This window comes from Garra rufa, chromosome 15 (assembly GCF_049309525.1).
Source record: "Garra rufa chromosome 15, GarRuf1.0, whole genome shotgun sequence".
In the NCBI taxonomy this organism is placed as follows: Eukaryota; Metazoa; Chordata; class Actinopteri; order Cypriniformes; family Cyprinidae; genus Garra; species Garra rufa.
This window is the reverse complement of record NC_133375.1, coordinates 36,940,508-36,956,546: the sequence shown is the minus strand read 5'-3', so window position 1 is coordinate 36,956,546 and position 16,039 is coordinate 36,940,508. Positions and strand designations below refer to the sequence as shown.

Sequence of the window (16,039 nt, the reverse complement as noted above, 5' to 3'; positions counted from 1 at the left end):
AAAAGTACCATGGTATTACGGTGTTTTTATTTTCATGTTTTATCTTATGTTTAAAACCCGTTGTAAATGCAGTAGCCTACTATGATGAATATTAATCATACAGTACCATGGTATATATCATTGTACCATGGTTTTGGACACTAATGTGATTATAATACTATAGTAATCCTTAAAAGCCTTGGAATACAATGTAAATGCTAAATGAATATATAGTACTAAGTATTTAGTATCATGGTGTATCAAAGTACTATGGTAATGCCATCTGATACCACCATATTTACCAACATATTTATGTTGAGGTTATACTATGGTATTCTTTGAAGTCCAATATACATACCTTGAATATGATAGTCATTCAGTACAATGTTATATATTATCACTGTATCATTGTATTTTTTTGTAAAGGTGCATCAATATGAGTCAAAGTTGACCTTTTTTCCAAATCTGAATATAAATCAAAGATGATGAGCATTATGTAATGTAACAATGGCTGTTGAGATTAATGGTCATTGTTAATAAGTTTTACCCTTTATTCAACGGCTTTCATTTTTTTTGTCATTCCCATCATGTTTTAAATGTATTTTATGCTGAAATGTGACATGCGCCTATCTTAATAGTGACTGTAAATGAAACTGTCAGTCAAATACTGCTGAAGTAACACTGTTTGCATATATATATCTCAAGATAGCCTGGGATTGAGAATATGTTTTTTTTATGTCATTTAATAATGTGTTTTTTATGTCATTTAATAATGTGTGATTTAATGCATTTTCAATCCTGTTTGGCTTGAGTTTAATTTATGTGCCTCTATCATGCAAAAACTAGTGGGTACTACTGACACAAAATGTAGTTTTGAAGTATTAAAGGTTTGCATTAACATTAATGCATAATGTAGATGATCATATAGGCCTTGACATGTCCATCGTGATTACACAAAAGAGGAGTTAAGTAGCACTTGTAAGGCTTTGACACCCATTGCAGTGTAGATGACTTTTGAGCTCTTTTGTTCGTTTGTCTTGGAGCTCCTTTTATCTGCTTTCCATGTCCTGTAGGATGAATCCCTAGTTTCTTAATCCACGCTATGAGGTCTGTCGAGTCTCTTTGAATTATCATTGCAACACTGAACCCCCTGTCGGCTGTGTCATGCTTCTGTGCACGAGAGGTCAGCATTTAAAAGTCTTCCGTTTGTGTGAACAATGTCACATGTCGTCAGGGATGTTTGCAAAAGCGTTGTAGATGTTCCCTGTGCCCTCTCACATAATGTCAAGGATTCTCAGTGTGTGATCTTCGTCTGATAATGTGAGATCGCCCTAGAAAAATCAGCAAGTGTTCATGTGAAATCCTTTGTGATGGAAGTGATTTTTTTTTGCACATCATAAGTGCTTAGTTCCCTATGCAGGAGATTTTTTTTTCACCTGAGCCATAAAAGCCATATATGGTGAGACTAATTACTCTTTAACTGCAAGAAAATTACGTAATGACAACACTGATTGGCGGATGGCACAAGGAGTATGCATATGGTCTCCTCAAAAGTGAATCATGACATAAGGCAGAAGAGAAAATGTAATGCTTTTGTTTATATTTTGTATATATTTTACAAAATGTGATATTAAACACTGAAAAATGACTTTGATTTCGCTCAGAAATGGCTAGTAAAATTCACAAATATAACAAAGAAACAGCAAGCAACACACTGAATTAATCATGAAATTTTACAATAGAAAGACTAATCTTTATTTCCAACTTTGAAAATCTTTGAAACCTGATCTCATGACGAAAACATACCTGTGGGAACGTTTTTGCTAATTGCAAAATACATACTGCCATGTACATTTGGTGACATATTCGATGTCAAATGTGTGGCGCTCAGTTCGGCCTCTAGTGTTCATTTCTGTTGGAAACTGCAGTGATATGTACTTATTGGTAGGTATTTCACATCTTGAGAAAAAGTTTCCACAGGTATGTTTTCGTCATGAGGTCAGGTAGTAAAAAAGAGTTACAGTAAGAACTCAATTGACATCTCACACGTTTTCATGCAGTGAAAAATACATCGCAGAGCAAAGAGGTAACTGACAACACGCCAACAGACAAAAGACAGAGCAGGTTATTTTTGGTATGAAACAAAGTCTCAGTTCTCAAATTTAGTAATTTTTAGGAAATTCAGACAATAAATACCATTTTTGTAGCTCTTTAATGTAGTGCCTCAGTTCAAGTGGCACTCATTACTAGTTATAGCATGAAATAAACATGAATGAAAGACATCTATACGCAACATTTTTTAAGTTTTTGCGCTGACGTTAATCTACTCTTCTGTCTGATATGCTTGTTGGACAAATGGCAGATTCAGTGTTATGATTGGTCAGATTGCCTGTCAGTCAAACTCCCAGCAAAGGATGACTTGAAGAAATCTAGAAAGTGCTGCCAGAGAGTTTGATAATGTAAGTTGGCCTCCAAAAAAGTATACCCTCCAATTATATACAGTAACATATAGCATTCAACAAAGCATTTAATTTCTTATAAGCTGTTAAGAGCCAATGGTAAACATCTGATATCCTATAGTGCAGTTAATACATGGCTTACAAAAGATTACTTTATCAGAATGCATAGCTACTTTTAAATTTATAATGAAGAAAGATGATTTTTGTGCCCAACGGTATAACTATAGGGCTAACTGGGCCAAGCTAACTAGCCAAACCTGGGCTGTAATAGAGTTCTGCAAGAGATGATGTGTTTTTGAAGGCCAAAACAAGAAACAAGTTTGCATTTTAACACTTCTGGTTCCATCGTCCTGAAGTCATGTAAATGTTAGGTAAATGCCTGATATAAGGCCTCTGGTTAACACAAGCTCAAAATAGTGTCATGTTTTATTTAACATTATAAAATACATCAGTAATACCCCCTTTTCATTTTGTAAAAAATGCTTTTAGCTGTTTTGAAAAAGGAAGAGGCTGTCAGAGACATTAAAAGTTAGTCTATTAGTCTATTTACTAGTCTCCTTTTACAGCCTCATTGTGCTTATAATCATGCTCTTGTGAACTATTCTAACACAAACTTTCAAATAAAATGTTTTTAAATGTGACCCTGGACCACAAAAACAGTCATAAGGGTCAGTTAAAATTTGAAATAAGCTTTCCATTGATGTATGGTTTGTTAGGATAGGACAGTATTTGGCTGAGATACAACTATTTGAAAATCTGGAATCTGAGGGTGCAAAAAAAAAAAAAAAAAAAAATTGAAACAAAAATCACCTTTATAGTTGTCCAAATAACATGGTTAGCAATGCATATTACTAATCAAAAATTACATTTTGATGTATTTACAGTAGGAAATGTACAAGAAGGATTTTCTAGATGAGTAAAAATTATTGTCTTGTTTTCAGGAAAAAAAGTCAAAATTAAGTGTATTTTTGCTTGAAACAAGCAAAATAATCTGCCAATGGGGTAAGAAAAATAATCTTGTTTTCTGTTTGAAATAAGATTTTTTTGCTTACCCCATTGGCAGATTATTGTCCTTGTTCTAAGCAAAAACTCACTTAATTTTGACTTAATCCTTCTTGATTTAAGAGTTTTTAGATATTTTGGCTGGAAACAAGACAAAAAATGTAAGCTAGAAAAGCATTTTTTGCAGTGAATGTGTTTTTGCTACAAATATACCTGTGCTACTTAAAAACTAGTTTTTGTCTAGGGAACCAGGGTGATGGTAACTTCTGGGTTGGCTTACACAAATATGTAATTGCTGCACCACTCTATATTTTGCTTTTCCTTAATGCTGACTAGGTGGCAATCAGAAAACCCTAAATATTACACATCCTTATAATTTTATCATGGTTCACGAATTACATTTTTCTGCAACCAAAAAGCTGTGCATGTATCAATTGCTTGACATAGACAATGTCCCAAATTGCGCACTTGATGTTTATTTCTTACGAAGGTTGCCTTTTGTATGTGTCAGTGAATCCACTGCTCATTTGCCATTTTGTGATTCTGATCTCTTTAAGGCCGCAGCACCCCTCAATGCGCTCTTTTGCCTGATGCAGACTATTACCTGCCATTTTATGCGCCATTACGTCACCAAAGTGTGTGGCGTTTAAGACTGGGCTGTATTTTGCTGCGCCTCTTGCTTGTTTGCTGCACAATGCGGATTTGCTGAATCTCCTCGTGTCCATTGTATCCTGAATGAATCCACATATCCAGGTAACAAGAAGATGAATGGGGTTTCAAAATACTCCCTGTGTCCGTTACAACTATTATGGACAGTCTATTGCCGCTTATTTCTGAACCGCTGACCTTATTGTTGCAGAGTGGTCCATCTTAATCCAGGTACAGTGACAGTCTTTTTTGTGCCGGGTCACTTTGACTCCATCTAGTCTATCATTTCGGAACGAGTTCTCTCAAACTTCTGTCCAATGGCTCCTAATGGATATCAGCTGCAAGATTTAGGTCTAATACGAAGGAAAAAAGCCCCCCGATGATTTGTTGTATTATCCATTATTCCAGTCCTTCATTTCTGAAGAGTGATCACATTATCTTGAGTAAGTATGTCACGCTGGGAATGACCTCACCATTTGTCACCAGCCCAGACACCCGAATGGGCATTAATAGTTTCAGCTGATGAATTTTAAAAAGCATTAACAGAGCCTCTGTTCGCAGACTACGGAATGAAATTGGGATTTTGGTTGAACATGATATGAAAATATCATGTTTTTGGCAGAGGGATTAAAGAAATTGTGATAAGAAATGATTTTTTTGTAGCAAAGGCCAATCCTAGTAATTAGATTTCTACTTTAAGTCAAGTCCGTAGAGTCATATAATACTTAAGTTAATTGCTTATATTGAAGGAAAAGCAAAGAAACTTGCAGTGAATGACAGAAATCCAGTATAATAGTCTGCAGACTGCTCTTATTGACTGCATATTAGCTGTCTCTGATGTGCAAATGATTTAGAAAGTGCTTTCCTCTCCCTTTGAAATGCCTCATAAACATGCTGCTTTTTATCATTCGCTTGGGGTGGGCTTTTCATTGGTGGCTTTTATTGCTTGTTTACAGGTTCGTTTGGGATCACCATTGGGAAGTGTCCTGTGAAAACCATCTGAATGCACAAAGCGATCTCGCGTTTACTTTAATGCCACATTACCCCTCGCCATCCATACACAGCCCTTCACAAACAGTGATTACTGAGATTAGTTGATGCCACCATGGATTATTGAAACAGCCCATTATGTTTAACAGCCTCAAATGATGTTTTATCACCGTGAAAATGATATTTACCAGAGAGAGTGCAGGGAAGAGCTTGTCTCCTTCGATTAACATCTGACGTTGTGCCACTGCCACTTTAGTGCCAACCCAGAATCAAATTACTTCTCTTGAGGAAATGAACCCACTTTCAAAACAATTAGTTTGCAATATTAAATAAGTCTTTTAATCTCAGAAATAGCAGTGGGGTGCTTTGGTACACCCAAGCACGCACATCTCCAGATCTTATAAGGCACAAAAAAAACTGTCGATAACAGTAAGGGAGACTTATTTCTTTGTACTAGATATTCAATCTGATTTGTGCTAGATGAATGAATTTAAAGGGTAACCCTTTGGCAGCCAGGCCGAGAAGCTGGCGAAAAGAGCGTGTGAATGGTCTAGGATTTGATTAGGCCATTCGAAGCAAATTCAATATCCAGTTCCTACTGTAAATGCAATCAGGGCTCATAAGGAACTGGAACAGCAGCGCTCAATATCTGAAGTTGCTGCTGAACACCTGTCACTGAGTAGATGTTGCAGTTTCGAGCAACTGCAGCAAAAAGCAGATGCCGCCGCTACGCCGGTGTGCTCTGGAGTGTGATGTAAAATTTTCATCAAAATGTAGTGCCTGGCTACTAAGAGGTTCTGAAAGCTGTCAGATGCAGCTCCAATGATTTATCCTTCCAGTCTCGTACATAAACCATGGCTTGTGTTCGGAATGGAATTCTTGTATACTGTTGACTGCATGCTGCACAATATGTAGCGTGTACTGCCTATTTTTTACTTAAATAACCACCATAGACATCCCCTCAAAAAAGTTTGTTAGGCTGGTCTGCCTCAGCTGTCTTAAAGAGCAGGTCATATGTTTTTTTTAAGTGTCCTAATATTGTGTTGGAGTCCCCTACATTATATATATTTATACATAGAGTTATTTGTCAGTGATTTTGAAATGGTTCGTCTGAATCAGCTTTGAGCGCAATGTCTGTATACCCTTCTCTTCCATAAGCCTACTCTGCTCTGATTGGTTTGATGGCCAAGCCTGTTGTGATTGGCACAGAAAGAAGTACTTGAGCAAGTTACTGAGTGCTACCATCTGTGTTGAGTTATTGATGTCCGCGGGTTGAAGCGACAAAACATGTATTTTGCACCCCAGGACGCAATTTTTAATGGGGATATCCCTCAAAATGTGATTGGGCTAGTTTCGAATAGCTGTTGGGCAGGTTTTGTTGTGAAAACCTGGCAACCCTGCACGTTTACATAAAACAATAATATAGTGCTCCAATTCATTTTTAAAATAATGACATAAAAACATTTTGTTTAATACTTATGCAAGTGAATCGTGCCCACAGCTAAAGTTTAGCTGATGAACTGTAACACATAAAACAATGGTGAATAAGTTAGCCTAAGTTAACACAGTTTGTAAACCAAATATGTCTAAGTTACATTCTTTATTATTAAACTAAGTAATTAGAACAACGGCAGTCTACATTAATCTACACATTCTTAGGACATAGTGGGTTCACAGAGAATTATCATAGACATATTTCAGTAAGACAGTAAATCATGGCTTACTTGGAAACCTAAAGCTGCAATAGGGATACATCACATATTAGCACAAAAACCTTGATATTTTGAGCACTCACTTGAAAATGTACACATAACGTATCAATCATATTTATAGGTTGTGGTTCGGAGACACTTGTTGGTTCAAATAAAGAGGATTAGAAGTCATAGAATATAAAAGCCAAGATTAGAGAAGCAGTTCTCGGTAAAATGATAAGCACAACAAAATGTTCACATTGTACTGTTATGGTATCGTAGAAAAAATGCACTGATTAATCACATCATTTAGTTTTAACATAAACTTCTGTGTATTTGACAGTTTAAGCGCAATACGACATGAAAAAGAAGTACTTTCTGTATGCATGCGTCTGTATGCATGCGTCGGATGTGTGCGCTCAGAAAACCCTATATCAAAAGTTTAAACCAATATGGCTTTAAAAAACGCATGATTTCTGTGCGACAGACATCATAATCAAAACCAAACAGATGTTTCTGGCAGAGTATCTGAGGTATGAGCTGTAAAGGCACAGCCCTATTCTGGAACAGGGTGTGTTTCTGCTTCCACTAAAAATGAGCATTTTCACAATTATATAATAAATGATCTGGGGGGTATTTTGAGCTGAAACTTCACAGACGTCTTTTGGGGACACCTGGGACTTACATTACATATTGTAAAAAGGGCAATATTAGGTCTCCTATAAGTAAAAATATGGTATCATTGTTGTGAATTATGTAATTCCTAACTGAATGTGACCAGATACGTTTGTGTTTTCAACATATTTGCGACCCTGGACCACAAAACCAGTCTTAAGTAGCACGGGTATATTTGTCGCAATAGCCAACAATACATTGTATGGTTCAAAATTATCGTTTTTTTTTATGCCAAAAATCATTAGGATATTAAGTAAAGATCATGTTCCATGAAGATAATTTGTAAATTTCCTACTGTAAATATATCAAAACTTAATTTTTGATTATAATATGCATTGCTAAGAACTTAATTTGGACAACTCCTAAAGGTGATTTTCTCAATATTTTGATTTTGAAATATCAATGGAAAGCTTATTTATTCAGCTTTCAGTTGGATTAAATCTCAATTTCAAAAAACTGACCCTTATGGCTGGTTTTGTGGTCCAGGGTCACATTTGGCATACAGATAAGTGAACAAATAAGTAAAGGTTTTGGTTTCATGCTAAATATGACATTTGTTGATTCTGGAAGACAAGCATGTATGACCACTGAATGTCTACAGGAACAAAGTATTTGAAAAACATCGAAACAACTCCATCTTGAGTCTCATGGTGATTCATCCTGTCTTTTTATTCATGTACAGGTCTGTTTTGTCTTTCCCCAATGCATCTCTTTTTGCATCTCTATAGCCGTGTGATCATCCTATAGTCGAGAGCCTTATTCTATACACTCTTGACATCAAAGTTAACTTTTCTTGTATTGAAGTTTTAGCTGCTGGCTATGGTCTCTCTCATTCTTAGCTCAGTTCCATCTTTTCTCTCTGTGCTTTCTGAACAAATCCAGTCTTTCATTGACCCCTGAACCCTTCAGAGAGCCACTCATTCCACAGCTGGTCTTACAATCACGACACATCAGAGCAGTTGGGCTCCATTCCCCGGAGCTTCACCACACGCCAGCCTATATCACTCTCCATTCACAGTGTTTCAGTGCGGCGCCGTTCCCAGCAGACGCTTTGAGAATGAAACCTGCGTCTTTAAAGCACATTGTATCTGGTCTTGTTTATGATGTGTTATCCACTGTGCATGAATAGTTAGAGACTGCTAGAAATTCAAATGACTCTTTTAAAGTGTTTTTTAGTGTTCCAACACTTTTTCCACAAAACACTATTGTAGAATCATTGTCATGAGAACGTTTGAATCCACTGAATTCAGTAGAAAATATGCATTCCAAGAAGTTAAAACTCAAAGGTTTGCAAAAGTAAAAAAACAAAACAAAAACGAAAAAGTTTCATTCTTCCGACATGAGGTGATTCTGTATGGTTACTAAGGTGTTCTTATGTATTTTTAATGTGTTGCTAGGCGGTTATTTACTGGCCCAAGACATAAAGTAAATGCAAACATATGTGCAAGAGTTTAATATTTAGGATTAGGGCTGCATAATTTTTGGAAATAAAACCAAAATTGCAATAAAGAAATTAAGATTAAATATTAAGACTAGATATTAAAAATTTGTAATTTTGCAGCTGTACTTTAAAATCAAAAAGTGTTGTTGTATTATTTTTCTTGAATATATATTGTATTTAATATGTTTATATTTAATATTTAGATATATATTCACAAATTTGTATTACAGTGGAATTTTATAATAGTCATATTTATTATTTTATTTAAAAATGGTAATAATAATTGTTCTGTAAACAAAATGTATTATTATATTATTTTTCTTGAATATATATTTTTATTTAATTTATATTTAATATTTAGATATATATATTGAAAAATGTATATTACAGTGTAATTTTATAATAGTAATAATTGTTTTGTAAAAAACAGGCATTATATTAGTTTTCTTAAATATTATATATACAGTCAAGCCCGAAATTATTCATACCCCTGGCAAATTCTGACTTAAAGTTACTTTTATTCAACCAGCATTTTTATTTTTTATTTATTTTTTTTTTATTGGAAATTACATGGGCTTCTCCCAAAAGATAATAAGACGATGTACAAGAGGCATCATTGTGGAAAAAAATATTTCTCAGCTTTTATTTACATTTAAACAAAAAGTGGCATGTTCAAAATTATTCATACCCTTTGCAAACTGTCACAGTCTATGGGAAAATCCAAAGTTCTATACCATTCCAAATAGTCCAAGCTGTTCTAAAGCATCCTAATTACCCTGATTCAGGTTCCGCACTGTGAAAAATCTCAGAGGATGTGGTCGGAAGCCAAAAGTGACACCTGTGCTGGCCAGGACGATAGTGAGAGAGGTAAAAAAAGAATCCAAGGATCACCACCAAGGCCATCCTGTTGAATCTGGGCTCTGCTGGTGGCAACATCTCAAGGCAGACAGTCCAACGGACACTGCACACCGCTGGGTTCCACAGATGCAGACCAAGGAGGACACCACTTCCACCACCGCTTGGCCTTTGCAAATGCTCATCTGGACAAAGAAGAAGACTTCTGGTCTTCTGTTTTATGGTCAGATAAAACAAAAATTGAATTGTTTGGCCACAATGATGTAGCCTTCATTTGGTGTAAAAAAGGAGAAGCCTTCAACCCTAAGAACACCATCCCCACTGTCAAACATGGTGGTGGGAACCTAATGTTTTGGGGGTGTTTTTCAGCCTGTGGACCAGGGAACCTAATTACAGTAAACGGCATCATGAAAAAGGAGCAATACATCAAAATTCTCAACATCAGGCAGTCTGCAGAGAAACTTGGCCTTGGGCACCAGTGGACATTTCAGCATCAACGACCCAAAACACACAGCAAAAGTGGTAAAGAAATGGTTAGCAGACAAAAACATTAACATTTTGCAGTGGCCCAGCCAGAGTCCTGACTTAAATCCAATTGAGAATCTGTGGAGGGAGCTAAAGATCAGGGTGATGGCAAGGAGACCCTCCAACCTGAAAGAGTTGGAGCTCATCGCTAAAGATGAATGGGCAAAAATACAAGTGGAGACATGCAAAAATCTGATCAGCATAGGAAGAGTTTGATTGCTGTAATAGCCAATAAAGGCTTTTCTATTGATTATTGAGAAGGGTATGAATAATTTTGGACATGTCACTTTTTGTTCTAATGTAAATAAAAGATGAATAATAATTTTTTCCACAATAATGCCTCTTGTACATCATCTTATTATCTTCTGGGAGACGTCTGTGTCATTTCTAATCCAAAAAAACTTGCTGGTTGAATAAAAGTAACTTTAAGTCAATATTAGAAATACATATTAAATATAATAGAAATATTACAATAGAAATATTTATTGTGCTGCCCAAAAAACAAAAAAGAGAGAAAAAAAGCATTTTAAACTGCAGTCACGATTTAATTAAATTACAAAAAAAAACTGTTGAGAAGTTTTAAAAAAGATTACTAATAATTTTATTCATTTAATTTTATACATTTAAAAATCATCAATAATAATTGCACCCCTATTCTTTTTCATATACATATTTTTCTTTATCTCTAACAGGTTCCTCAGATAGTGGATGAACACTTACGTGTTTGATTCCTGGCCATTATGACGTCACATCCTCCTCTGTTCCCATTGGACCATCAGGTCAGGATGTTCCATGTTTTAAGCTGGAGCAGCTGTCACTCTACTACATGGTCACGCCTCCTGTGGATTCTGTGGGTATGGCTAAGCCCATGTTCATCAGTTCACCAGCACTCGCACCCACATTCCATCAAAATCCCAGGGGACGTCACCTTGGGGGGCCTTTTCCCAGTCCATGCCAGAGGTCATGCAGGGATCCCGTGTGGAGAAATAAAGAAGGAGAAAGGAATCCACCGGATGGAGGCCATGCTGTACGCACTGGACCAGATCAACAGTGACCCAGAACTGCTGCCCAACATCACACTAGGGGCCCGGATCCTCGATACGTGTTCCAGGGACACTTATGCTCTAGAGCAGTCTCTGACTTTTGTCCAGGCTCTCATTCAGAAAGACACATCTGATATCCGCTGCTCCAACGGCGAGCAACCAATCATACGCAAGCCTGAGCGAGTGGTGGGTGTGATCGGGGCATCAGGCAGCTCAGTGTCCATCATGGTGGCCAATGTCCTGCGGCTGTTTGAGGTGAGAACTCATCTAAAACATATGTGAGTGAGTGGGTACCAAGGCTGTGAAAAATTTAGAATAATAGAATCTATTCTCTAACGTTCGTTCAGTTTGTCTATTTATCTATCTTTTGTTTGTTCGTTCGTTCTCTATCTATCAGTTTATGTCTACCATTCTGTCTACCATGTCTACCATTCTGTCTACCATTTTCTACCATATCTACCATTCTGTCTACCATCTATCTATCGTTCATTTGTTCTTTCTATCAGTTCATATCTACCATTCTGTCTACCATTTTCTACTTTCTCTACCATTCTGTCTACCATTTTCTACCATATCTACCATTCTGTCTACCATCTATCTATCGTTCATTTGTTCTTTCTATCAGTTCATATCTACCATTCTGTCTACCATTTTCTACCATGTCTACCATTCTACTGTACCATTCTGTCTACCATCTATCTATCTTTCATCTGTTCTTTCTATCAGTTTATGTCTACCATTCTGTCTACCATTTTCTACTTTCTCTACCATTCTGTCTACAATTTTCTGTTTTCTATCAGTTTGTCTACCATTCAGTCTATCTACTATCTATTTCTCTGTCTGCCATTCTGTGCCCATCTATCTATCTATCTATCTATCTATCTATCTATCTATCTATCTATCTATCTATCTATCTATCTATCTATCTATCTATCTATCTATCTATCTATCTATCTATCTATCGTTCATTCTGTCAATATATCTTTTATCTATCCTTTTATTTTTCTTTCTTCATCTATCTAACGTTCGTTCGTTCAGTCATTCTGTCTGTCTGTCCTTTGTTCGTTCTCTCTATCTATCAGTTTATCTGTCTACCATTCTATCTACTAATTTATCTATCCATCTGTTGTATTGTATCCATCTATTTCTGTCATTCTGTCGTTCTGTTGTTTTATCTCTTTCTATCTGTCTGTCTGTCTGTCTGTCTGTCTGTCTGTCTGTCTATTGTTCATTTGTTCTCTCTATCAGTTTGTCTACCATTCTGTCTTTCTACCATTTTATCTATCCTTTTTATTATTATTTCTTCATCTATCTATCATTCGTTTGTTCGTTCTCTCTATCAGATTATTTGTCTACTATTCTGTTACTATTTTATCTATCCTTCTATTGTTCTGTCTTTCTATCTGTCATTCTGTTTCATTCTGTCTGTCTATTTTATTGTTCTGTCTATTGTTCTGTCATTCTCTCCATCCATGAGTTTGATTATATATGTGTAATTTTTTTTTTAAATAGTTGATATGAATTTCTTTGAATTTCCGCTAATTGTACTTACCTTACATTCAATCTTCAATTGCAGTTCTGCATCTTGTTTGCAACCTCATTTCAAATTCAAGAATTGATTTGGAATGTAATAGGTATTTTTAATTCAGTTCTGAATGACACAGCCCTCGTATAAACTGTAGGTGTATTTTCTTCCGCTAACAGTGATTTCAGTGCAACATATTTCTGCATCAACCATCCTTGGTTCTGTAACTAGGCTTAACAAATCAGCCATTTAGTTTTATTTTTTACAAATAATTTTAGGTATACATCAACCTGTCATTTCTCTTTGATTGTACGGGTAGTTTGACAACTATGTATAATTGTCTGATTTTCACATTAACCGTATAGTTTTTATTCTTTTATACATTTGTGTTTGTCCCGCCATACCAGCCAATCTGCTTTAAAATGGACAGGATCTCAATGCCTAGAGGCCAAGACCTCTCGTTAATTGACAAGGAGGATTAGAGAGACCAGCTAATCATGTTGTCGGCCTCTAGCTCTCTGGTATCCCATAGGCTTTTAAATATTAGTTCTGCTTTGTCTTAAATCCAGCAAGCATTTAGGCTGATTTTATTCCCTCTGTGAAGTTGTGAAGTCTGTGAAGTCTAATTCTATGCAGTTGTTTTTACCAAACTTTCAATGCTGAAATCTTGTTGCTCTGATAGTTTGTGCAGGTTCGTGTACCAGTCATTAATACTGTGTTCTGTGCTTGTGGAATTTTAATGGGAAGGCTTGGATAATTTGCAACTGGACTAAATGGACTCTGGGCAGGCATTACAAAGCTCCACGTGTTGTGGCGACAAATGTTTCATCTGCATCTCGAAATGCCAGCCTCCCTCGATGCTTGCCATGGTGGGGGAAAATGATTATTGCATATCATATTCACTTTGAGCAACAATCATATTCAGTGATCCTAATCCAAACATGCAGAGCTGTAAAACCCTGTGCTATTTTATTTTACATCACTGAATTAACTTATATTTAAAATATTGTATTTACTGGCAGTCAAAGGTTTGTATTATTACAATTTAGAATAACTGTTTTCTATTTGAATATATTTTAAAATGTATTTCTGTGATCAAAGCTAAATTTTCAGCATCATTACTCCAGTCTTCAGTGTCACTTGATCCTTCAGAAATCATTCTAATATGCTGATTTGCTCCTCAAGAAACATTTCTTATTTATATCAACGATGAAAACAGCTGTGCCGCTTCATATTTTTGTAGAAACGGTGATACACTACCATTTAAATGTTTAAAAAAATACTTTTATTGAGCAAGGATGCATTCAGTTGATCAAAAGTGACAATGTTACAAATGTTACACAATTTTAATTTTAAATAAATGCTTTTCTTCTGAACTTCCTATTCATCAAAGAATTAAATAAAAGAGACTGTAAAATTCAGTCACTGCTGCTGAAAAACATTTATTAGGGGCCAAGCACCGAAGGTGCATAGGCACCTATTGTATCCGTTAGAATTCTTCTTATTATTATTCTTCCGCTCTTGAAGTCTATGGGAGCCCATAGAACCACTTGCGGGAAAGTTGTATAATTTGGCACACTGATAGAGGACAGTCTAAAATGTCACCATAGCCAATTTGGAGTCTCTAACTCAAACTCTTTAGCGCCACCACTTGTCAAGTCAAGTCAAGTTAAGTCACCTTTATTTATATAGCGCTTTTAACAATACAGATTGTGTCAACTGCACAGTATTTAAACAGCACCATAGTGTGTAAGTAACGCATTATTGTAAATAATCAATTTTCAGTTAAAGGCAGTTCATCAATGAATTCAGTGATATCATCATCCAGTTCAGTTCAAATAGTATACGATATCGCTGGAAAGTGTCCCCAACTAAGCAAGCCAGAGGCGACAGCGGCAAAGAACCAAAACTCCACAGGTGACAGAAATGGAGAAAAAAACCTTGGGAGAAACCAGACTCAGTCGGGGGACCAGTTCTCCTCTGGCCAGACGAAACCAGCAGTTTGTAACAATGTCTGATTGTAGAGAACTCGTCAGGATCCCGTGGTGTGGCACCGATGGCCGTCTAGGTAGGCAAGGTCTTCATTGATGATCCGTCTCTGGAGCTCATCTGGCTGGCATTCAGGGCTATAGAAGTCATCTCCAGGTGGTGATCCATGATCTAAGCTGGGTACGGACTGGATCCGGGGGACTGCAGTGACCATCTGATCTGGATACAGGCTGGGTCTGGAGGCTACGGTGACCTCGGAATAAGAATGTAACAGACTAATATTAGTGTAGATGCCATTCTTTTTACGATGCAACGACTGCATCAGATGTTATGGGAGGTGTTTTCGGTTCCGGTTGACCTAATTAATGCAGCCTAACAATCCTTTAACGGATTTGAATTATAGGAATGTGTTAATGTTTTATGTGTAAGCCAGGTTAAAGAGATGTGTCTTTAATCTAGATTTAAACTGACAGATTGTGTCTGCCTCCCGAACAGTGTTAGGTAGAGTTTAGGCGCTAGATAAGAAAATGATCTGCTGCCCGCAGTTGATTTTGATATTCTAGGTATTATCAAATTGCCAGAATTTTGATAACGCAGCGGACGTGAGGGACTATAATGCGATAGGAGCTCGCTCAAGTACTGAGGAGCTAAACCATTGAGGGCTTTATAAGTAATTAGCAAGATTTTAAAATCTATACGATGCTTTATAGGGAGCCAATGCAGTGCTGACAGAACCGGGCTAATATGGTCATACTTTCTAGTTCTAGTAAGAACTCTAGCTGCTGCATTTTGGACCAGCTGGAGTTTGTTTATTAAGCGTGCAGAACAACCACCCAAGAAAGCATTACAATAATCTACCCTTGAGGTCATGAACACATGAATTAATGTTTCAGCATTTGACATTGATAGCATGTCGTAATTTTGATATATTTTTAAGATGGAAAAATGCGGTTTTGCAAATGCTAGAAATGTGGCTTTCAAAGGAGAGATTGCTATCGAATATATATGGAATACCTACTTATCCAAAGTTGCACTTTCTTTTTGCTAATAACTTTTGAACCGTAAGCCACAAAGTCAAAATTCTTTTTTCCCTGACTCCTTGGGTCATGCCGAGTCGAATGAATACCACAATTTAAAAATCGTAAGGTTTAGTTTTTTTTTCTATAATTATAATTTTTCTATATATTATAATTGTTTGAAAAAACTACTTTTTCGAA

At 36.3% G+C, this 16,039-nt stretch overlaps 1 protein-coding gene across 1 annotated transcript in view; it reads left to right on the top strand.

Moving 5' to 3' along the window:
- Nucleotides 1–16,039, top strand: part of LOC141287743 (metabotropic glutamate receptor 8-like) — a 51,903-nt gene that overhangs the window by 475 nt on the left and 35,389 nt on the right. Inside the window, exon 2 of the mRNA XM_073819877.1 lies at nucleotides 10,958–11,563. Within this exon, the coding sequence (XP_073675978.1) occupies nucleotides 11,006–11,563 (558 nt within the window). The 5' untranslated portion in view covers nucleotides 10,958–11,005. The remainder of the gene's footprint in view (nucleotides 1–10,957; nucleotides 11,564–16,039) is intronic.